This window comes from Macaca thibetana, chromosome 7 (genome assembly GCF_024542745.1).
Source record: "Macaca thibetana thibetana isolate TM-01 chromosome 7, ASM2454274v1, whole genome shotgun sequence".
NCBI classification, from domain to species: Eukaryota; Metazoa; Chordata; class Mammalia; order Primates; family Cercopithecidae; genus Macaca; species Macaca thibetana.
In genome coordinates this window covers 157,010,095-157,035,255 of record NC_065584.1, presented here as the reverse complement: position 1 = coordinate 157,035,255, position 25,161 = coordinate 157,010,095, and the positions used below count along the sequence as shown (strand labels likewise).

General features: G+C 45.0%; 2 protein-coding genes across 3 annotated transcripts in view; both read left to right on the top strand.

The window, feature by feature from the left end:
- HEXA (hexosaminidase subunit alpha) overlaps positions 1–16,597 on the top strand; it is a 54,913-nt gene extending 38,316 nt beyond the window's left edge. The window contains exons 14-15 of one of the 2 annotated variants that reach the window (XM_050796328.1): positions 16,181–16,215; positions 16,336–16,597. In XM_050796328.1, the coding sequence (XP_050652285.1) occupies positions 16,181–16,215; positions 16,336–16,439 (139 nt within the window). In that variant the 3' untranslated portion in view covers positions 16,440–16,597. Of the gene's footprint in view, positions 1–16,180; positions 16,272–16,335 lie in introns of those variants that run through there. The other variant, XM_050796329.1, reaches the window with a different exon arrangement.
- Positions 16,598–16,932: 335 nt separating this feature from the next.
- The window catches only part of CELF6 (CUGBP Elav-like family member 6), a 35,867-nt gene continuing 27,638 nt past the window's right edge, over positions 16,933–25,161 (top strand). The window contains exons 1-2 of the mRNA XM_050796377.1: positions 16,933–17,260; positions 20,959–21,041. Of these exons, the coding sequence (XP_050652334.1) occupies positions 16,999–17,260; positions 20,959–21,041 (345 nt within the window). The 5' untranslated portion in view covers positions 16,933–16,998. The remainder of the gene's footprint in view (positions 17,261–20,958; positions 21,042–25,161) is intronic.

Sequence of the window (25,161 nt, the reverse complement as noted above, 5' to 3'; positions counted from 1 at the left end):
GTCCATTACATACTTAAAGCTCATGTCCCAGGCAGAATTCATCTCTTCATAGCTCCCCACTCTATTCCTCCTGTACAGCTATTCTGCTGGTCATTAGAGCCAACGTCTGGGAATCATCTTTAACTCCTTACTTCCTATCATAATTGTCACCACGACATCCCTACTCTGTATAAATAACTCTTAGATTCATGTATTCCTCTCTCTCTACACTGCCACCATCTTTATTTAGGATCCTAATGAATGCATCTGCCTCAGTTCTTCCAGTCGTCTTTTTAAACTGCAAGTCAGTTTGTGTTTCCTGCTTTGCCCCATTGTCCAATTCACTCAGAAGTATACGCCCGTCTTCCTCTTCAAGATGATGCCTTTGACCACTCAATAATCATTTTCTGACACTCCACCTATATTAGTTACAAGGAAATAGCTCAAACTGGATTATGCAAAAAAAGATCTAACATTGTGTCATGTTATACATCTCCACATACACATTCAAAATTCTGACTTATGTCAGCCTAGATAAACATCAACAGAAGTACATAATTATATGACCCTAGGGATAAATCTATTAAAAGACATAAGGACTTTGCGGAGAAAATTACTAAATTTTGGAAAGACACAGAAGATAGAGATGTAGAGATAGAACATGTTCATGAAAGAGAAAACTCAATATTCATAAGGATTTTAAATTTATCTGCGGGTTCAATGTGGTTCCTATTAAAATGCAATTTTCTTTTTATTTTGGAACTTGAAGCTGATTTTAAAGTAAGTGCAAATCTTTTTTGGAGTAGGGGAAACTTGAAGCTGCTTTTAAAGTAAGTGCAAGAATACCTAAGAATAATGAAAAAGTCAATTTTTAAGAAGAGAAAAATAAGCTGGGTGCAGTGACTCACGCCTGTAATCCCAGCACTTTAGAAGGCCGAGGCGGGTGGATCACTTGAGGCCAGGAGTTCGAGACCAACCTGGCCAACATGGCGAAACCCTTTCTCTACTAAAAATACAAAAATTAGCCAGTCACGGTGGCACATGCCTGTGATCCCAGCTATTCAGGAGGCTGAGGCAGGAGAATTGCTTGAACCCGGGAGGCAGAGGTTGCAGTGAGTCGAGATTGCACCACTGCACTCTGGCTTGGGAGACAGAGCAAGACTCTGTCTCAAAATAATAATAATAATAATGAGAGAAAAATGTACAACATGGAATAGAGTTGATATCCAGCCAGTATACACTTTGAGTGATCTCATTTACACTCGGATGTATCTTCAGCTACCCTTATATGAAGTCACAGACTCATGCCTGTATTTCCAGCACTCTGGGAGGCCAGGGCAGTAGGATCACTACAGCCTGAGTTCAGGACTGCAGTGATCTATGATTGCAGCATTGCACTGGAGCCTGGCCAACAGAGTGAGACCCTATCTCTTAAAAATTAAAAAATAAAAATAAGTCATTATAAAAGTGTAATTATCAAAACAGTTGGTGTTGGTGCAGAAATAGACAAAAAGCCCCATAAAACAGAATGTGGAATCCAAAAAGAGGCTTATCCATATACAGAAACCTGAAAATGTGCAGAGGTTATGTAACAAATTGGGAGACTTCAGATTCTTGTAGGAACATGGTAGAAACCTGGTTTTTAATCTTCCAACTTCTGTAAAAACCATAAAGAGCAACAAGGTACATTTAAAAACAAAAAGGCCCAAACTAGTGAAACAAGAAGAGCGAGCCTAAAGACTCCAAACTACCTGAATTTAATGCTAATCACTTGTTCAGGAAAATTCATTTTATTCAAATTTTCTTACATTTATTCAAATATGAGTAAAAATACTACAGATATACATACAAGAAAAAGATAAAAATCATTTCAAAAATTAAGGCTGGCCGGGTGCAGTGGCTCACGCCTGTAAACCCAGCACTTTGGGAGGCCAAGGTGGGTGGATCACCTGAGGTCAGGAGTTTGAGACTAGCCTGGCCAACATAGTGAAACCCCAGCTCTACTAAATATACAAAAATTAGGTGGGCATGGTGATGCACGCCTATAATCCCAGCTACTCAGGAGGCTGAGGCAAGAGAATCACTTGAACTCGGGAGGCGGAGGTTGCAGTGAGCCGAGATGCACCACTGCACTCCAGCCTGGGCAACAGAGTGAGACTCTGTCTCAGAAAATAAAATAAAAAGTGTAGGCCGGACACGGTGGCTCACGCCTGTAATCCCAGCACTTTGGGAGGCCAAGGCAGGTGGATCACGAGGTCAGGAGATCGAGACCATCCTGGCTAACAAGGTGAAAACCTGTCTCCACTAAAAATACAAAAATTAGCCGGGCATGGTGGCGGGCGCCGGTAGTTCCAGCTACTCGGGAAGCTGAAGCAGGAGAATGGCGTGAACCCAGGAGGTGAAGCTTGCAGTGAGCTGAGATTGCACCACTGCACTCTAGCCTAGGCAACAGAGCTAGACTCTTTCTCAAAAAAAAAGAAAAAAATACACACACACACACACACACACACACACACACACACACACACACACACATATATATATGAAGGCTACTTTCTCATAGTGGTAGACTAGATAATTTGGAACAATCTTACCACTGGAGACAATTAGAAAAGCTTGAAGGCATTGGAATGGTAAAATATTATGAAACATTTCTTGGATGAGATGTAAGAGAGACTAAAACCCTGAACAGTAAACCTCGCATTTCTGGGTCCAACTGCCAATTCCAAATAAGGCTGATAAAATGCTCTGAAGCACTTTTGACAACCTCACAGGGTTGGGGATTAAAAGTTGTAGTCCATTCCTTGTAATTCCAGGAGGTAGGAAAAAATAATTAAATAAAATGAAAAAGTTTTAATCCAGGGCCCACAAAAAGGACCCTGGAAAACTCTCCACTTTTTGGATTGAGACCTCAAAAGACCAAACTCTACAAGATAAACTGAAAACAGACCATTCATTGCAGAAACTGCTTAGATTTGAATCATCTCAATCACTAAAATTAGTTTATCTCAGATTGCTAGAGCCCCTAGATGCCTTCCAGAAACAAATGTATATCCGTTCTGTAGAAGGCAAATGTACCCCTAGACCTCCAATTATTTCTAAAAATATTTTTCAAACACAATGCCTATCATATAATCAGAAATAACCAGGCACATGAAGGGAATATTAAGGGAGTAATAACAATCAAGAATTTTACAAAATTAATGACAGCCAACAAACCACAGATCCAAGAGTCTCAGATAGCACCAAGCAGGATAAATGCCAAGTAATAATCTACATCTATACATTATTATATTCAAACTGCAGAAAATCAAAGACAAAATATTGAGAGGAGTCAGAGAAAAATAACCCCTGCCTATAGGGGAACAAGGATAAGGATTACATTGGCTTTCTCTTCAGAAAACATGCAAGCAAGAAGAGAGTGAAGTGAAATATGTAAGAAAGAAAAAAAGGGGGGATAAACCCAGCAGCCTAGAATTCTGTATCTGGCAAAATTATCCATCAGAAGTGAAGAAGAAATAGATTTTCTCAAAGAAGACTTGAGAAAATTTATCGCCAGTAGATCTGCCTTGCAAAAAAATTAAAGAAGTTATTTAAAGAGAGAGAAAATGATCTAGGGGCTATATGAAAAAACTTGGGGCTATAGGAAGAAAGGAGGAGCATTAGAGAAGGAGTAAATGAAGATAAAACATTTTATTTTTCTTAATCTGAAGTGATCTAACAAATAGCAGTTTGTTTGAAATAATAATACCAGCAATGTATTCAGTGATTACCTTATGAATAAGTGAAATACATGATAGCAATGTTATAAAGAATGAGGCTGGGCACGGTGGCTTATGCCTATAATCCCAGCACTTTGGGAGGCTGAGGTGGGCGGATCACAAGGTCAGGAGTTTGAAACCAGCCTGGCCAACATGGTGAAACCCTATCTCTACTAAAAATACAAAAATTAGCTGGGCATGGGGGCATGCACCTGTAATCCCAGCTACTCGGGAGGCTGAGGCAGGAGAATCACTTGAACCCAGGAGGCAGAGGTTGCAGTGGGCCAAGATCACACCATTGCACTCCAGCCTGGGTGACCTTGTCAAAAAAAAAAAAAAGAAAAAAGAAAAAAAAGAATGGGAGAGAGGAATTCATAATCTCAATGCTTTGGAAGAACAAGATGGGGAGGATTGCTTGAGGCCAAGAGTTCAAGACCAGCCTGGACAACATAGCAAGACCCATATTCTCTATAGAAAATAAAAATTAGCCCAGCTACTCAGGAGGCTGAGGCAGGAGGATTGTTTGAGCCTGGGAGGTAAGGCTGCAGTGAACTATGATTGCACCAGTGCACTTTAGCCTGGGTGACAGAGAAAGACCCTGTCTCAAAAGAAAGAAAGAGAGAGAGGGATGAGAGAGAGAGAGAGAAGAAAAGTAAGAAAGAAGAATGAAAGAGAGAAAGAAGAATGAAAGAGAGAAAGAAAAAAGAAAAGAGGACTTGGATTACTTATAAATGTATATTGTGAAATTTAGGGCAGCAACTAAAAATTTTTTTTAAGGAGAAGGATTGAGTGCAGTGGCTCACACCTGTAATCCCAGCACTTTGGGAAGCCAAGACAGGAGAATCACTTGAATCCAGGAGTTTGAGAGCAACCAGGGCAACATAGTGAGACCCCGTCTCTACAAAAAAAAGAAATTTAAAAATTAGCCAGGCATGGTGGTGCAGACTTGTAGTCCCAACTACTTAAGAGACAAAGTGGGGAGAATCAATTGAGCCTGGGAGGTTGAGGCTATGGTGAGCCATGATTATGCCAGTGTACTCCAGCCTGAGGGACAGAGTGAGACCCTGTGCCCCAAAAAAGTATAACTGCTATATTAAGAGAAAAGAGAAAATGGAATTATATTAAATGATCAGTTAAAACCAAAGAAGACAAAAAAAGAAAGAGAAATGAAAGAAATAGCAAGGGCAACTTTATCAATGGTCTAAACACATGAACTTTTTAAAAGGGCCAGGCACAGTGGCTTGTGCCTGTAATTCCAGCACTTTGGGAGGCCGAGGTGGGCAGACTGCTTGAGCCCAGGAGTTCAAGACCAGCCTGGGCAACATGGCAAAACCCCATCTCTATAAAAAGTACAAAAAGCCAGTGTGGTGGCACATGCTTGTAGTCCCAGCTACTCCAGAGGCTGAGGCAGAGGCTGAGGCAGAGGTAGGAAGATCACCAGACCCCAGGAGGTCGAGGCTGCAGTGAGTTGTGATTGCGCCACTGAACTGCAGCCTGGGCGACAGAGAGACCCTGACTCTAATAATAATAATAATAATAATAATAATAATAGTAATTTTAAAACAAGACCCAACTTCTGTTGTCTATAAGAAATCAACTTTAAATATGGACACAGATGGGTTAAAAGTAAAGGAATGGAGAAAGACGCATCATGCTAACACTAATCAAAAGAAGGCTGGAGGCTGAGCATGGTAGCCCATCTCTTTGGGAGGTCAAGGCAGGAGGATCACTTAAGGCCAGGAGTTTGAGACTAGCCTGGGCAATATAGTGAGACCCCCATCTCTATGAAAGAAAACAGAAAGCTGTATTAGTTTCAGATGGAGTCAGCTTCAGAGCAAGGAAAATTATCAAGGATAAAGAGGGCCAGGTGCGATGGTTCATGCCTGTAACCCCCGCACTTTAGGAGGCCGAGGCAGGAGGATCACTTGAGACCAGCCTGGGCAACATGGTAAAATGCCATCTCTACAAAAAATACAAAAGTTAGCCAGGCGTGGTGGTATGTGCCTGTAGTCCCAGCCACTCAGAAGGGTGAGGCGAGAGGATCACTTGAACCTGAGAGTTAAAGGCTGCAGTGAGCCATGATTGCAACAACAGTGCACTTCAGCCTTGGTGACAGAGCAAGACCCTGTCTCAAAAAAAAAAAAAATAGAGAGGGCTATTACACAATGATAAAGAGATCAGTTCTTCAAGAAGACGTAATCCTTTATGTGTATGCCCTAGTATCAAAATACATAGGAGAGAAAAAAAACTGATAGAACTGCAAAAAGAAATACACAAATCTGCTCTTGCAGTTAGAGTCTTTGACAGCCCTGTATTAGGAGTTAACAGATCCAGGAGAAAGACTGGTAGTGACATAGTTGAAGTGAACAGCAACATGAGTCAACCAGGTTTAAATATTCATTTCAGGTTCACATGGAATATTCACCAAGATAGACCACATTTTTGGGCATAAAACACTCCTTAACATATTTAAAGAGCTTGAAATCATACAGTGTATGCCCCCAAATCACAAAAAATAATTAAGCAGAATTCAATAACAGAAATATAGCTTGAAAATACCCAAATATTTGAAGATTAACCAATACACTTTTTTTTTTTTTTTTTTTTTTTTTTTTTTAGTAGAGACAGGGTTTCACCATATTGGCCAGGCTGGTCTTGAACTCCTGACCTTGTGATCCGCCCGCCTTGGCCTCCCAAAGTGCTGGGATTACAGGTGTGAGGAGCCACTACGCCCGGGCATTTTTCTTCTTCTTCTTTTTATTTTATTTATTTATTTATTTTTTTGGAGATGGAGTCTCACGCTGTCACACAGGCTGGAGTGCAGTGGTGCGATCTCGGCTCACTGCAACCTCCACCTCCCACGTTCAAGCGATTCTCCTGCCTCAGCTTCCGGAGTAGCTTATTAACCAATACACTTCTGAATAAGGCATAGGCCAAAGAAAAGACTCAAAACTAGCCTGGGCAACATAGTGATACCCCATTTCTAAAAAATAAATAAATAATAATAATAAATTAGCTGGGTGTGGCACATACTTGTGGTCCCAGCTACTCGGGAAGCTGAGGTGGGAGGATCACTTGAGCCCAGGCAGTCAAGGCTGCAGTGAGCTACTGTGATGGTTAATATCGAGTGTCAACTTGATTGGATTGAAGGATGCAAAGTATTGTTCCTCTCTATGTCTGTGAAGATGTTGCCAAAGGAGATTAACAAGTCAGACCCATCCTCATTCCAGTGGTCACAATCTAATCAGCTGCCAGCGCAGCTGGAATAAAGCAGGCAGAAGAAAGTGGAAGGACAGACTGGCTGAGTCTTCTGGTCTTCATCTTTCTTCTGTGCTGGATGCTTCCTGCCTTCAAACATCGGACTCCAAGTTCTTCAGCTTTTGGACTCTTGGACTTAAGTGGTTTGTGAGGGACTCTATGGCCATCGGCCACAGACTGAAGGCTGCACTGTCAGCTTCCCTCTTTTGAGGTTTTGGGACTCAGACTGGCTCCTTGCTCCTCAGGTTGCAGACGACCTATTGTAGGACTTCATCTTGCGATCGTGTGAGTCAATACTCCTTAATAAACTCCCTTTCATATATACATCTGTCCTATTAGTCCTGGCCCTCTAGAGAACTCTAACTAATACAGCGATGATCATGCCACTGCACTCTAGCCTGGGTGACGGAGTGAGACCCCACCTCAAAAAAGAAAAAAGAAAAGAAAAAGACTCGAGAAATTTTGAAAATATTTTAAACTAAATGAAAACGATACAACTTATTAAAATTTGTGGGATGTAGTAAAAGCAATGCTCCAAGAGAAACCTGTAGCATTGAATGTATATATTCCAAAGGGAGAAATACTCTTTATTTTCTGTTTTCAATTTCATTGATTTCTGTTCTAATTTTTAAAGTTCTGGAGATATTGGAGTGGTCTGAACTTTATAAGATCTTGGGGCTAACAAATCAACACTTCCTACCAAGACAAAGCCCAAATAGAGGAGAAACTGCTGGCGGTAGAATCCAAATATAACTTGGCAGAGACAATAAGGGAAGAAAAAAAAGAGAAGGTCCAGATAGAAGTAGGTGGAGTAGTAGAGGATGCCTGTCTCAGGAGTCAAAGATTATATTTGTATCACCCATTTTAAGAAAGGTAAAGAAAACTCTAAAGCTTTGAAGCTAGAAAAGCTATTCTTGGCTGGGCGTGGTGGCTCATGCCTGAAATCCCAGCACATTGGGAGGCCAAAGCGGGCAGATCACTTAAGGTCAGGAGTTCGAGACCAGCCTGGTCAACATGGTCAAAAAAGAAAAATTAGCTGAGTGTGGTGGCGGGCGCCTGTAATCCCAGCTACTCAACAGGCTGAGGCAGGAGAACCACTTGAACCTAGGAGATGGAGGTTACAGTGAGCCGAGATCGCGGGTGCCTGTAATCCCAGTTACTCAACAGGCTGAGGCAGGAGAACCACTTGAACCTAGGAGATGGAGGTTACAGTGAGCCGAGATCGCGCCACTGCACTCCAGCCTGGGTGACAGAGCGAGACTCCATCACAAAAAGAAAAGAAAAGAAAAGAAAAAGACTATTCTTCCTATTGCTCTTTCTAAACAGAACAACTCATTGCACTTAAAAATGACCAATTAGGTCAGGCGCGGTGGCTCACCCCTATAATCCCAGCACTTCGGGAGGCCAAGGCAGGTGGATCACCTGAGGTCAGGAGTTCAAGACCAGCTTTTCCAACATGGCAAAATCCCATCTCCACTAAGAATACAAAATTAGCCAGGTGTATAGTAGCGTGTGCCTGTAATCCCAGCTACTTGGGGAGCTGAGGCAGGAGAATCGCTTGAACCTGGGAGGCGGAGGTTGCAGTGAGCCGAGGTCATGCCACTACACTCCAGAGCGAAACTCTATCTCAAAAAAAAAAAAAAAAAAGCAATTAAAACTACTCAATTGAAGTCCATACATAAAAAAGGAGGATAGGGAATAATACCATAATGTCCCTATTGACAATGAAAACATGACAGAAAGATTTACCCTTAAAACAAAAGAAAACCATTAAGAAAAGAAAAGGGACTATGAAAAATAAATATAAGAATTAGAAAAATTTGGCCGGGCATGGTGGCTCAAGCCTGTAATCCCAGCACTTTGGGAGGCCAAGACGGGCGGATCACGAGGTCAGGAGATCGAGACCATCTTGGCTGACACGGTGAAACCCCGTCTCTACTAAAAAATACAAAAAACTAGCCGGGCGAGGTGGCGGGCACCTGTAGTCCCAGCTACTAGGGAGGCTGAGGCAGGAGAATGGCGTGAACCCGGGAGGTGGAGCTTGCAGTGAGCTGAGATCCGGCCACTGCACTCCAGCCTGGGCAACAGAGCGAGAATCCGTCTCAAAAAAAAAAAAAAAAAAAAGAATTAGAAAAATTTAAAAATGTGATGATTGGAAAAAATAAGATGTTTAAAAGTGAGGTTATAGAACTCAGGAGGGAATTAGAATAAATGAAAAGTTATTTCAGAAATAAAGTCTATTCTAGAAGTTTCACAACTCTAAAAAAAATCCAAAAATGACAATGGATAATACCTTCAGACAAACAGAAGATTAAATGGGGGTGATCTGCCCTCTTTGGCCTCCCAAAGTGTTGGGATTACAAGTGTGAGCCACCGCACCCGGCCATGGAGGATTTAAAAAAAAAAAAAAAATTAAAGAAGAAAGAGATTAAAAAGGATTTGGGAGAAAGTGATTAAAAAAAAAACAACAACAAAACAAAACAAGATAGGCAGAAGATCTAACATATGTATGATAGGATTTCCTGAAGAGGAAAGGGAAAGCAACAGAACAGAACATATACTAAAACTATACTTTCATACTTTTTTTTTTTTTGAGAGGGAGTCTTGTAGTCTTGTTCTGCCTCCAGGCTGGAGGGCAGTGGCGTAATCTTGGCTCACTACAACCTCTGCCTCCTGAATTCAAGCGATTCTCCTACCTCAGCCTCCCAAGTAGCTGGGATTACAGGCGCCCACCACCACGCCCGGCTAATTTTTGTATTTTTAGTGGAGACGGCGTTTCACCATATTGGCCAAGCTGGTCTTGAACTCCTGACCTCAAGTGATCCACCCGCCATGGCCTCCCAAAGAGCTGGGATTACAGGCAAAAGCCACCGTGCCCGGCCTAACAGTTTTGTTTTGTTTTTTTCCTGAAATAAAAAGGCTTCAAACTACGGGTTGAATAGAAACACATGTACCTGGGGAGAACAAACCCAGAATGGCCAACACCTGAAGAGATGACAACATGTTCAGTGCCAGTGCTGGGGCCATGTTATGCAAATGAACCAAAGATGACCTCTGTATATTGGCCCTATGTTGTTTACTTCTTCAGAGCAGGCTGAGACCCATTAGCTCAAAAGCCCATTGGCACCAAACTCAAATTTTTACATATCCAACTATTTTAAATTTAGCCCAACTAGAATGGCCTTCAGCATTGTTGTGATTTAGGCTGGGATAGCTAGACCTTTATAATCCTGTATTCATCAGTCATTGAATTTGGACTGCCCTGGGAAGGGGCATGACCTTGAGGCAAACTCTGAAGGGGACAGCACTCCCCTAAACTATAACAACACATTGTTCACTGAAGGGTTGGGGGAAGGGAGGTCCTGAGCATCACATCACAATGGCAGCACATCACACCACATGGGAGAGAGAAAATAACTGAGGAAACAATGTCTGACAATCCTCTAGAATTGAGGGAAAACATAAATGTGCAGATTTAGAAAGCACAAGACATTTTAAGCAATTAAACACATCCTTGTAAAAGTGAAGATTGCCAAAAGAAATCAAAAGATCTTAAGAGCAGTCAGGGAAACACTAAGTACCTGCAAATTGACTGCTAGTTGATGTCTCATAAGCAAAAATGGAAACCAAAGTATGGTGAAATAATATCTTCAAAGTAAAAGTAAGAGAAAATAATTGTAATTATATATTTACTAAGTTATTATTCAAGAAGTGACTCGAAATAAAGAATTTCCAGATAAGCAAAGCAGAGCTTATCACCAACAGTCTCTTGACTAAAGGAAGTTCTAGAGCAGTAATTCTTAACCTTGCTTCCACACACATTGGATTCAACAAGGGAGATTTAAAACATGCTGATGCCTGAGTCCTACCCCAGCAATTCTGATTCAACTAGTCTAGGCTATGGATGTAACAAGGCCCCTTCTCCCACCTGCCATCAAGGTGTCATCAGAGAATGTCAAACGAGGAACTAGGACTTGTATACCCACCCAGCATTAACAGATACGCCCCTTATGGGTTCAGTGGAGACCACATGGGACTCTTCTCCCTTCTTGATAGAGTAACATCATAGGAGTCTCTAATTGGAAGCTTTCACTCCCGCCCAGCAGTAATGAGGCCACCTTCCCTTTCATTCGAGGTGGTTTCAGCAGAGACCTAGTAGGAAACCTTAACTTCCACCCTTATCTCACAATAACAAGGTAGTGTCCTTGTTTCCTCACTAGTTGGGGGTCAAAGAAGGCCTGCTAAACATGTTTAAATTAGATATAACATTTAAATAAGATCTAGAGTCTCATAATAAAATACCCAAAATGTTCAGGAATCAATTGAAAATCTCTCATTATACTAAGAATCGAGAAACTCTCAACTTTAATGAGAAAAGTCAATCAATAGGCATCAACACTGAGATGACACACATATTAGAATTATCTGTCAAGAATTTTTAAGCAGCCATCATGAAATGCATCATAAGCAATTGCAAACACACCTGAAACAAATGGAAAAATAGAAAGTCTTAGAAAAAAATAGAAAATGTAAATGAAGACCACATGGAAATCTGTTTTTTTCAGAGTCTCGCTCTGTTGCCCAGATGGGAGTGCAGTGGTATGATCTTGGCTCATTGCAACCTCCACCTCCTGGTTCAAGCTATTCTCCTGCCTCAGTCCCCCAAGTAGCTGGGACTACAGGCACATGCTGCCACACCCAGCTAATTTTTATATTTTTAATAGAGACAGGGTTTCATCATGTTGACCAGGCTGGTCTCGAACTCCTGACCTCAGGTGATCTGCCTGCCTCAGCCTCCCAAAGTGCTGGGATTACAGGTGTGAGCCACCAAACCTGGCCCACAAGGAAATTTTAGAATTAAAAAATACAACCAAAATGAAAAACTCAATGGATTCAATGCCAGAATAGAGAATGATAGAGGAAAGCATCAGTGAACTTAAAGATAGACCAATAGAACTTACCCAATCTGAACAACAGAGAGAAAATAGACTTAAAAGAAAATAGAATCTCAGGGACCTATGGGATTATAACAAAAGATCTAACACTCCTGTCATGGAGAGAGAGGAGAGGGGAGATGGGCTTAAAAAGTACTTGAAGAAATAGTGGCTGAAAACTGTTCTAATTTAGTGAAAGATGTAAAGCTACAGATTAAAGAAACAAAGTGAGCCCCAAACAGGATAAAGCCAAAGAAATCCATATCAGGACACATGATAATCAAACTTCTGAAAGTTAAAGACAAACATAGAATTGAGAAAGAGATGACAATATCTTATGTATAAGAGAAAAACAGGATCTCTCATCAGATACTACAAAGGCCAGAAAGAAGTGGCACATTTTTCAAGCAATGAAAGAAAAGAACTGTCAAACCAAAATTCAATATCCAGCAAAAGTATCCTTCAGAAATGGAGGGGAGATCGAGACATTCTCAGATGAAGGAACACTTAGAGAATCTGTCACCAACATAACTACTCTAAAAGAATGGCTAAAGGAAGTTCTTAAAATGTAAAGGAAATGATAAAAGAAGGAATCTTGAACTATCAGAAAGGAAGAAAAAACAACTGAAAGAAGGAAAATATGGGTAAATGCCATAGACTTTAATGCTTCTGGAGTTTTTTATAAATGGTGATTGGATAACATTGTCTTAAGTGGTTCTGAAATATATAGAGGAAGTACTTAAGATAATTATAAATGGGGGAGGATAAAGGGACTTAACAGTAGGTAAGATTTCTACACTTCACTCAAACTGGCAAAATGTCAATACCAGTAGACTGTGATAAGCTATGTATGTATAGAATAAGAAACACTTTATCCACAAGAGCACAGGAAAAACAAAACAGAAATGAACCAGGTGTAGTGGCTCAAGCCTGTAATCATAGCTGCTTGGGAGGCTAAGTTGGAAAGATTGAGGCCAGGAGTTTGAGACCATTATGGGCAACATAGCAAGACCCCATCTCTAAAAGCAAGAAGAAAGATAAAGCAAAGAGAAATGAAGAACAGAGGCAACAAAAAGAAAACAAAAAATTAAGTGACAGTCTTAGGCCCTAACATACCAATAATTACATTAAATGTAAATGTTAATTAAATGTAAATGTAAATTACAGACTCATACCTGTAATGCCAATAATTACATTAAATGTAAATGGTCTAAATATGTCAACTAAGACAAAGATTGGTAGCATGGACTTTAAAAAAATGGCCTCCCCCGGCCGGGTGTGGTGGCTCAAGCCTGTAATCCCAGCACTTTGGGAGGCCGAGACGGGCGGATCACGAGGTCAGGAGATCGAGACCATCCTGGTTAACACGGTGAAACCCCGTCTCTACTAAAAAATACAAAAAATTAGCCGGGCGCGGTGGTGGGCGCCTGTAGTCCCAGCTACTAGGGAGGCTGAGGCAGGAGAATGGCGTGAACCCGGGAGGCGGAGCTTGCAGTGAGCTGAGATCCGGCCACTGCACTCCAGCCCGGGCGACAGAGCGAGACTCTGTCTCAAAAAAAAAAAAAAAAAATGGCCCAATTAAATGCTGTCTAAAATCAACTCACTTAAATACAACTATATAGGTAGCTTGAAAGTAAAAGGATAGAAAAAGGTTTATTTTGCAAAGATAATCAAAAGAAAACATAAATGGCTATATTAATATCAAAGTAACTCGCCATGCAAAAAGTTTACCAAGAACAGAGTGACATTACATAATAATAAAAGTATCAATTCACCAAGGCATCACAGTTTTTAATGTTTATGCCCCAAATGACAGAGCTACAGAATATGTGAGGCAAAAACTAATGGAACTGAAAGGAGAAATAGACAAATCCACAATTACAACTGAAGCCTTCAACACCTTTCTCTCAACAATTGATAAAACTATTAGACAAAATCAGCAAGCATATAGGGCCGGGCACAGTGGCTCTCACTTGTAATCCCAGCACTTTGGGAGGCTGAGGTAGGCAGATCACTTGAGGTCAGGAGGTCAAGACCAGCCTGGTCAACATGGTGAAACTGCATCTCTACTAAAAATACAAGGCTGGGCCAGGCGCGGTGGCTCAAGCCTGTAATCCCAGCACTTTGGGAGGCTGAGACGGGTGGATCACGAGGTCAGGAGATCAAGACCATCCTGGCTAACACGGTGAGGCAGGAGAATGGCATAAACCTGGGAGGCGGAGCTTGCAGTGAGCTGAGATTGGGCCACTGCACTCCAGCCTGGGCGACACAGCAAGACTCCGTCTCAAAAAAAAAAAAAATTACATAGGACTGAATGAAAATGAAATGTTCCAGTAACCCATTTCATGGTCAACTTATTACAAGGAGTAACTTTCTATTAAAGGAGAAAAATAATTTATTTTATTTTATTTATTCATTTAGTAAAAATGGGGTTTTGCCATGTTGGCCAGGCTGGTCTCAAACTCCTGATCTCAAGCAATCCACCCACCTCGGCCTCCCGAAGTGCTGGGATTACAGGTGTGAGCCACCACATCCTACCAGAAAGATAATTTTTTTTTTTTTTTTTTTTTTTTTTTGAGACGGAGTCTCGCTCTGCTGCCCAGGCTGGAGTGCAGTGGCCGGATCTCAGCTCACTGCAAGCTCCGCCTCCCGGGTTCACGCCATTCTCCTGCCTCAGCCTCCCGAGTAGTTGGGACTACAGGCGCCCGCCACCTCGCCCGGCTAATTTTTTGTATTTTTAGTAGAGACAGGGTTTCACCGTGTTAGCCAGGATGGTCTCGATCTCCTGACCTCGTGATCCGCCCGTCTCGGCCTCCCAAAGTGCTGGGATTACAGGCTTGAGCCACCGCGCCCGGCCAAGATAATTTTTGAAAATCATAATTTGCTGCTGCATTTTTTTTTTTTTTTTTTTTTTTTTTTTTGAGATGGAGTCTCACTCTATCACCCAGGCTGGAGTGCAGTGACACGATCCCGGCTCATTGCAACCTCCACCTCCTGGGTTCAAGCGATTCTCCTGCCTCAGCCTCCAGAGTAGCAGGATCCGGCCACCAATCCTGGCTAATTTTTGTATTTTTAGTAGAGATGGGATATTGTCATGTTGGCCAGACTGGTCTCGAACTCCTGACCTCAAGTGATCTGCCCGCCTTGGCCACCCAAAGTGCTGGGATTACAGGTGTCAGTCACCACGCTCAGCCAGAAAAATAAATGATTTAAAAATCATGATTTGCTTCTGAATTGAGTATTGTTTTAAGAACTTTTTGATGATTCCAGTTGCTACTGCTGGTCTCGCGCAGTTTCTTAGAATAGTCGATGGACACAAGTTACGTTAAAATCTCTATTAAGCCAGGTGCAGTGGCACACTCTTGTAATCCCAGCACTCTGGGGCACCAAGGTGAGTGGATCACTTGAGCTCAGGAGTTCTAGACAAGCCTGGGCAGAATGGTGAAATCCCAGTCTCTAGCAAAAAAAAAAAAAGTTAGCCAGGCATGGTAGCGTGCACCTGTCATCCCAGCTATTCGGGAGGCTTAGGTGGGAGGATCACTTGAACTCAGGAGGTTGAGATTGCAGTGATCTTAGATCGCACTACTGCACTCCAGCCTGGGTGACAGAATGAGAACCTGTCAAAAAAAAAAAAAAAAAAAAAAGGAAATCTCTATTAAAAAATTAGCAATTTTACTGAAAGAGGCATGAAAAATACATTATGGAATAAATATATAATTTATGAAGTATGCATCTTTGTCCAAACATTGTTTTACTACTTTGTGCAAACATCACTGATCCATGAAGAGAATACCTAGACATGTGCAAGAGTAATAAAATTCCGTCAGCTCTGATATTTTGCCAACTTTCAGTCATATAAAAAGCGTAGCTGTATGTGTGTCTTTCATTTTCTTAATTCTGAACCTGTATTTGTGAAAATAAGAGGGGAACATATTTAACAAATTGTAATTTGATTTGTATCTTTTAAATATTTACACACACAGTATGTCGATTTCCATTTCTTCTTTTGCACTGGGCCCAACAAATGTTGGGGTGGGCCTGGCCCTAACCTGCTCGACCCTCAGAACCTCAGCTTCCTTTTCCGGAAAAAGAGAACACTCCTGAACTCACCGAACTGGGATGAACCCGGCACCTGGTGCATAACGGGTTCTGAGTAAATACGGCTAAGTTCCCTCACTCTCCTAAGGAGGAATCCGTGTTCAAGGAGTGTTTAAGGGGTTTTTATTTTATTCTTTCTTTCTTTTTAAGGCTGCAAGGGAGACGAACGTGTTTGAGGCTCAGGGGTAAGAAAGTGGTTAAAGACACCAAAGACAGAGATGTGTGATGGGGCGGGGTGGGATTGGCTCCGAGGGACTGGCTTGATAGTGGGAATGGAGAAGAGGAATCCCCATCCACCCCCGCAGGAAACGCTCCAGCCTTTGGAGGTGTGTGTGCTTGCGTGTGCCTGTGTATGCCAGTGTGTGCAGTGGGGATTAGCTCCAACTCTGGCAGACACCATCACGCATGACGAAGCTGCTTCCCCTCACGCGGCCCAAGGCGCACACGCGCGATCCACGGCCACGCCCGCACACACTGGACACACACAGGGCATTCGAGGGTCCGGTTGCCATGGCAAGCAGGAGCGCGTGAGCCCAGCCGCCCCTCCCGCCCCCGGCGAGCCCAGTCAACTCCCACTCTGATTGGCCGTGCTTCCTTATTATGCAAATCATTTGCGTAGACTCGGCGGCCAGCTGTCTGACGTCACCAAGCACGGGGGCTGGGGCTCGGGGCTCGGCTCCGGGAGAGCTCGGGCGGGAGCCCAGAGAGAGCCGCACGGGGACCTCAAGCCAGACCCCAGCGTCCCGCCGCCACCTCGGCCCGGGCCCGCCCCGCCTCGGCCCCGCCCCTTTCCAGCCCGCCCCACCCCCTCTACGCCCCTCCACCCGGACCCCGCCCCCTGGGCAGCCCCCCCGCCCTCTCCGCCCGGGCCCCGCCCCCTCCCCCTGGCCCTCGCCACCGGTCCAGGGAGGGGACGGCGGGACAGGCGGGACCGGTGGGACCAGCGGGAGGGCGGACAGGGCGGGGACATGGCCGCGGCGCCGGGAGGGTCAGCGCAGCCCGCTGGCCCCGGCCCGCGCCTGGGTTTCAGCACCGCGGACAGCGGCGTCGGCATGAGCGGGCTACATCCCGGCCCCGCCGTGCCCATGAAGGACCACGACGCCATCAAGCTCTTCGTGGGGCAGATCCCGCGGGGCTTGGACGAGCAGGACCTCAAGCCGCTGTTCGAGGAGTTCGGCCGCATCTACGAGCTGACGGTGCTGAAGGACCGGCTCACCGGCCTCCACAAAGGTGCGCGGGGTCAGCCCAGCCCAGCCCAACCCCAGTCCGATTAGAGTGTGGCCCGACCCCAGCCCTGCCCCAGCCCTAGCCCTGCCGAGAGCCAGTCCAACACCAGTCCAACATCAGCCCCACCTCAGCCCAGCCCCCTTCCCAGATCACAGAATTTTCTCTCTGACATCCTCCCTCTGATTATCACTGTGGTCCCCTAACATGTTCTCCACTCTAACCTCCAAATTCCTGGCCTCCACCTCTCACATCCCAGCAGTCCCTGCCTTTCAGTGGGACCTCTCCTCCACCTCTCCCATCAGACCTAAAATTCCGGAATTTGAAAACTTACTCCACCTTCTAAATCTCGAATACCCTCAATTTCCCAAACCCTGAACCCAAACATTCCTGAATCCTCCAACTGGTGGTGCCTCACTCAGGCCTAACCACTCACATGCATATCTTGGACTTGCACCCCTCCTTCTGGCCTCCTAGTCCAGCCATCCCCCTCAAGAGCCTTCTTTTGACTCTCAGACTGCCAACCTAAAGCACTGGAGACCCAAACCCTCCCCTTCTTCAGAACCCAGACCTGTCTAACACAAAATCCAATTCAGTTCCCAGGAGGCTCTCAGTTCCAAATAACCCCTCATGTTCAACAACAGCCCCGATCTTTCCTGCCCTTCACCAGAATCCCAATGCTCTCCACCTCTTCTGATTCCAGGTCAGAACCCTGACCTCAGCTGGGAACTCCTGCCACCCTGTGTCCCCTTCCTCTTGGATTTCCCTCAGCTGAATCCACACTTCTTTCCTTCTCTAATCCCCCCACTCCTGTGCCTCTTCTTTGCTCCTCCCCAATCCTCTTTATGGCCTCCTTCTTTCCCTCCCTCACAGGCTGGTCACAATCCAGACCCATTCTCAGGGTGAGTCAGGCTGAAGAGACAGAAGGAGATCTTCTCCCCGCCCTTTCTAGAGAGACACAGGCACCACGGTTCGGCCACACCCCTTTCTTCCTGTAGAGAGAGGGAGGAGGCTTGTTTACATGCAGAAAAGTCTGTCCAGGCAGGGCTGGAGTAAGAGAGCCAGAGACACATGTCATACATGGGCAGGAGAAGGGGAGATGATTTGAGAAGAAACCCTCTTATATCCTCCCCCCGCACCACCACCATGCTGTGGTTTCACATTTTTGCTGGGAAAGAGTCACCAACTATCCTCCACGATCTTCCTAAGAGAGGAGTGGTGGGCCTTGGGTAACAGCTAAAGGTACATTCCTAAGGACTGAGAGCTGGAATCAGACTGCCACCTCTTCAACTGGGAGGCCTTGTGGAGTTCCTCGGCACACTAATGTAGGCACTTCGAGAAAATGCCAATAGAAGGGCTAGGACCATCCGGCTAGGAGTACAGCTTCCACCCTTTGGGGTGGGGTTGTGTTAACGGGTGTGTGAAAGAACAATACCACACCATCTAGATTCCTTCTAATGCACTCCCACTACCTGCCTGTCTGTCCATCCCTCTATAGCAACTCATTTTCTTATTTTTAGACATTGATTTCAGTATGTAAGTACAAAGCTAATCTTTGTAGGCCATCTGTACAATAAGGGAAGTGTATAGAATACCCTTAAATCTCACTCTTCTTACTATCAAGAGTCCCTGAACTGTTCCCTCATCCTCTCTCTTTTCATTTAGCTCTAATTCTGCCTGTTACTTTCATTCATCTGTCTCTCAAACCATGCTTCTCTGTCTTTTCTTCCCCTCATTCTTCCACCCTCCATCCTGGCTAGTCCACATGGGGCTTCTTTAGGCAGCAACTGGGCCCCTGAGCCTTTCAGACAGGCAACCCTGCCCGATTTGGATGTCGGATGATATGGGTTGGTGGCAAAAGACACAGCAGGGATGTAAGTGGAATCAGGTGTTTGGTGATTTATTTCCAAACTAAATCAAAACTCTCCAAGGCAAGTGTTGCCTTCCAAGATGATTGTGGAGGGTCTCCAAGTCAACATCTTCCTCATCCTCCCCCCAGCAACAGTGACTCATTTTCCTTTTGATGGCTGGATACCGAGGCAGGCAGCCACTTGTTACCCAAGTGCTTTGAAAACAACCCCAGCTTGGGAGTTAAGACATTCCAAATCCTGCCCTGCCACTGACCCACTCTCTGGGCTTCAGTTTCCCTGTTGATATGGTAAGAGTTTTGCTCAGTTCTCTAAGTTCCCTTTACCTCAATGAATGGCCGACAATAAACCCATCTGAAGGGGGCAGCACTGTAGAAGAGGCCAGAAAAAAAATGGTTCCATTTGCCTTTCTAATCTGCTGAGGTCTAAGTGGAAATCTGCCCCAAGTTCCTAATGGCTCACCATATCCACTTTCTCCTCCTTCAGTCGTTCTCCCTCCTACACTCAGAAGGCTCCTTTTGAAAACAGATCTTATCTCACAGATCTGCTTAAAACCCTTTAAAGTGGCTCTCCATTGCTCTTAGGAAAAAGTTCAAAATCTGACTGAGGCCCACAAGGCTACATATGACTTGATTCCTGCATACCTCACTAGCCACTCTGCCCCCATGCACCAGCCTCCAGTCACACTAACCTTCTATCCATTTCCCCAACACACCAAATTCTTGATTCAGCCTTCATATATTCTTTTCCCGCTGTCTGAAATAATCACTGTCCCTTTCATCACCTGATTGTTAAGGACTCAGTGTTCTTGTTCTTGAGGACTCAATGCCTTCTTTGAGACATTACTCAACCCTTTGGACTCGTTTAGGGGCCCCTCATGATTTGTCTAATCCCCATGAGGGCAGGGAATGTGTCTGTCTTGTTGCCACTCTATCCCCAAGCTCATCAAAAGGCCCCACCATAATAAGTAAGTGTTCAATAAATATTTTCTGAATGAATGAGTGCTCTGTGGCTGTTGGAAAGGAGGAGAGTGCTGCTTCAGTGCTTCCTAGCAGGCTACAGGTCCTGAGGCTGAACAAAGAGAGGGCTGAACTTGACACTTTGGCTCAACCTAGACCTCTTCGCTGCCCCATATCTGCTGGCCCTTTTAGAGGAGCCAGATTTGGGGCACAATAACTCTTTAAGAAGCCCTACCTCAAAGCCCTAGGAGGGTTGACAGATCAAGATCCTTGAACAGGATTAGGGGGTCCCTGGAAACTACCACCTATGGGAAGCCCTTAAACCAATCCCATCTTCTAAGTCTCAAATCAATCCATTCCCCAGCTTCAAACTTAGGGAAGGGAGATATGGAAAAGAGCTGGGAGGTGCTGGGGTTGGCCCCCAATCCTTCTTTTACTCTTTTGCCTCCTCCCATCTGAAACTGAGTTGGGAAGGAATTGAGGCTGATCCTGGGAGACTCCATGAGTCTGAACCCAAAAAGGAAGGGGAAGTCTGGGTTAAAGATGATGATAAAGCTGCTTAGGGAGGTTTAACCCCAACAGGACTTATGACTGGAGTGGGGAGGGGAGATGTGGGATTGTATGCACATGTGACTGGGTGTCGGTGCATATGTTCTCTGGGCAGGATGCCAGGAGCAAATGAAAGTGAGCCTGGGACACTGGTCCCCAGGCACATGAAGCCCCTCTCTCCAGAGGTGGGAGGCAGAGAAGGCTTCTCAGAAAGCAGAGTTCTTGTTTAAAGGAGAGTGGCCTTAAGTTTGTCAACTTAGTGCGGTATTTCAAAGAAGAATAGTTGGGGGTTTCAGGAAACCCCCTGAGCCAGCCTCTTCCTCCTCAGGCTGTGCCTTCCTCACCTACTGCGCCCGGGACTCTGCTCTCAAGGCCCAGAGTGCACTGCACGAGCAGAAGACCCTGCCAGGGGTAAGTTCTCCAGGTTGGGGGGTGGGAATCACCTCAGGCTGGGGACAGTGCCCTGTGTGCATGCCAAAGCAGCGTGTGGCGGCTGGGTTGGGACCAAGAACTAGAAGCAGAATCATCTTTCTAGAAGAGGGCTTCCTATACCCTGAACAGCAACAAATTCTTTGTTACATCCAATCTTCTCACTCAAAAAAGGGGCTCAAGATCCTTGGGCCAGGCGCTCCACCCATATTTAGGAGAGGCATCAGTGTTGTCGGCTAAGCTAGAATTTATTCACCTTGGCTAAAATTATGGCTTTGGGTGTCACTTGTCACTGGTGTGAGCAGGTATTCGGATAGATGGGGTAGAGGTTCTGCTGGACTGGTATCCCTTTTTCTCTAGGGTCTTTGCTGGCACTTCTCTCTAGTCCTTTTCCTGTAATGGTTTTTTTTTTTTGGTGCCTTGACTCACTAAGATTGTCTTCCCTCCCTCCACACTGCAAACACTTGGCTAAAGTTAGGGGAGACCTGATTCTACAGGCAGCTAGGCTTGTAGGCACCAATGGTACCTGGTCTGGTCTTGGCCAATGCATAATCACTCAACAAGAGGCAAGTTGGGACCTACTGACCATGTGGTAGAATGAAGGGGTGATCGTTAGTAATTAGCATGGGTTTACCAAGAGCAAGTCATGCTGTACAGCTTGTTTTCTCTTGTCCAAGAAGTGGTGTGTCTAGAACAGAGCACTATTTAAATGCCATTAACAGGCCAAACTTGGGACTATGTCCAGTTCTGGGCCTCAGATTTAAGAGAGTCATTTGCCTACAAGAACGAGATGAGGATAAAGTTGGCCAGGCGCGGTGGCTCTTGCCAGTAATCTCAGCACTTTCGGGGGCCAAGGCGGGTGGATCACCAGATCAGGAGATGGAGACCATCCTGGTTAACACAGTGAAACCCTGTCTCTACTAAAAACATACAAAAAAATTAGCCAGGTGTGGTGGTAGGCACCTGTAGTCCCAGCTACTCGGGAGGCTGAGGCAGGAGAATGGCGTGAACCCAGGAGGCGGAGCTTGCAGTGAGCCTAGATTGTGCCACTGCACTCCAGCCTGGGCGACAGAGCGAGACTCCATCTCAAAAAAAAAAAAAAAAAAAAAGGAGAGATGAGGATGAAGTAAAGGCACAAGACATATTTGGAATAATAGTTTGGAGGAGTTGGGATGATTTAACTGGAGAAGATAGGGCTTAGAGGGACTTTAAAAAGGAGGCATCATAAGCTAATAATTAAAAATACTGGTTTTTGAGGCTGATTGTGGTGGCTCACACCTGTAATCCTAGCACTTTGGGAGACCAAGGCGGGCAGATCACCTGAGATCAGGAGTTCGAGACCAGCCTGGCCTCCATGGCGAAACCCTGTCTCTACTAAAAATACAAAAACCAGCTGGACATGGCAGATGCCTGTAGTTCCAGCTACTTGGGAGGCTGAGGCAGGAGAATCGCTTGAACATGGGAGGCGGAGGTCGCAGTGAGCCAACATCATGCCACTGCACTCCAGCTTGGGCAACAGAGTGAGACTCAGTCTCAAAAACAAACACACACACACACACACACACACACACACACACACACACACACACAAAACCCACTGGATTTGAATCCCAGCTCTGCCATTTGTCAGTTCTGTGTCTCTGGGCACGTTCCTTGGACTCCTGAGCTTCAGTTTCTTTAGATATGAGGACTGGATTATACTAACACCTAGCTCACTTGGCTGTAGTGAGGATTACTTGAGGCTTAGCAAGTGCCTGGCACAGAGTAAGATCTCAGTAAGTACTACTGTTGGGGTTGGGGTAACTACCTTCAGATTCTAGAAGAGGGGTTTAGTTTTCTATGAGTGGCCCCAGAAGGCAAGATTCGGATCAGTTAATATAAGAAACAGACACTGATTTCAGCTCAGTATAAAGAAGTCACTTCTCTGAATTGGAGCTGCCAAGCAATGGAGCAAGCTTCACCAAGAGCTAATCAAGCTGTTAATGGGGTGACAGCTCCTAGAACCAATCACAGTAACTGAAGCACCTTGAGCCTCACTTTTGGGGACTAAGTGCCAAGTAACACCAACTTGTCACCATCACTGATCCTCTGTACGCAAGCTCCTGAGTCAGAGAGACCTGCGTGTGAACCCAGGTCCCACCACTCACTAGCTTTGTGACTTTGGGCAAGTCTTTACTGCTAAGCCTAAGTTTCCTCATCTGTAAAGTTAAACTCATAGGGTTGTTGTCATGGTTAAATGAGCTAAGTCATTAAGTGAACTAAAGTACTCAATGCTGTTCTTGGCAGAAAATAAGCACTTAATACGAGTTAGCTGGTGGTAGTAGTGATAGTAACAGTAATAGTAACAGCAGCATTAGTAGGAGTAGGAGTAGAACTCATCATTCATCTAACCATGGGAGCAAATGACTTCTGCTGCTAGAACTGAGAGTCAATGAGACAAGCTGTAACATTCCATGTGGGAAACAGCATGGTAAAGGTGCAGACACAGATGGAACAGGTGGGTGTGAAATGCAGCTGGCACTGTGGGGGAGGCCCACATGAGCATGGAGGGAAGCTGGAGGGAAGATCTACAGAGGGCAGCAGTTGAAGATGAAACTTTGAATGCCGGGCTTTGCCCTGAAAGGAAATGGGAGGCCCCCACCCCCCGAAAAATTAAGATAAACTTTGGGAGGGAAAACATCTCTCTTCTACAAGACACAGGGCTCTGCTAGATAAGGGGCACCTGGAGAGCCCCATGAGGCCAAGGGGACCTGAGATAAGGGCTATGACGCCCTTAGAGTACTGCGAGGATTTCTGGAGGAGAAAAGCAAATAATAGTAATGAGCATTTGTTGATACTAGTCTTCCTACCACTTTACACGGTATAAGTCATTTAATTCTCCATAAAGAAGGTTGTTTGTTTGTATTTGAGACAGAGTCTTGTGATGTTGCCCAGGCTGGAGTGCAGTGCCGTGACCTTGACTCACTGCAACCTCCACCTCCCGGGTTTAAGCAATTCTCCTGCCTCAGCCTCCTGAGTAGCTGGGATTACAGGTGCACACCACCATGCCCAACTAATTTTTGTAATTTTAGTAGAGATGAGGTTTCACCATGTTGGCCAGGCTGGTCTTGAACTTCTGGCCTCAAGTGATCCACCCACCTTGACTTCCGAAAGTGCTGGGATTACAGGCATGAGCCACTGTGCCAGGCCTAAATAAGGTATTGTTATTGGCATTCCCATTTTACAGGTGAGAAAACTAAGTCATAAGAATCAAGTGACTTGCCCAAGGTCATATAGTTAATAATGAGAGTATCTGGACTTTGGGCCCAGTTAATCTGGCCCTAGAACTCATTCACTTAACCACTGTACTGTGACCTGAGACAACTAGGTAGCAGACAGACAACTAGGTAGCAGACAGAGGTCTTAGGTTCTGGAGAGAATGGTGACTGGGGACATCTTCCCCCTCTCACTGTTCCATCTGCAGGTCTCCAACATGGCCTAGCTTCCTCTGATACTGTCAGCATTGGCTTTATTCGCCCTCTCCAGCTTAACAAAGTGAAAATTAATATTTAATTATTCTCCTAAATGAAAATCAATGGCTGTGTTGGCCAGCCCCAGCAATGCCTGTGCCATCAATCTTTCCTCTGGGCCTGCCAGGGACAGCAGCAACTTTAGTCACCTGGCCTTAGGCCCACCAGCATGGAGGGAGGAGTGCCCAGCTCTCTGCTGCCACTGGGTCCTGAGCACAGCTGCCACCTGCTGGAGAAGCAGGGACAAGACTTTAATCTGAATTCCTGCTGGCATCAGGCAGGACTGTCGCCATGGGACCAGAAAAGGCTGGGTCAGCCCCCAGAGAGAAAAGTCTGAAACCCCAGGGGAAATTTCATAGTTTGTTTGTTTGTTTTTTTTGGGGGGGGGGTTGAGACACAGTCTCATTCTGTCGCCCAGGCTGCAGTGCAGTAGTGCCATCTCAGCTCACTGCAACCTCCTAGTCCAGGGTTCAAGTCATTCTCCTGCCTCAGCCTCCCAAGTAGCTGGGATTACAGGCACCCGCCACCACGCCTGGCTAATTTTTTTTGTATTTTTAGTACAGACAGGGTTTCACCATGTTGGTCAGGCTGGT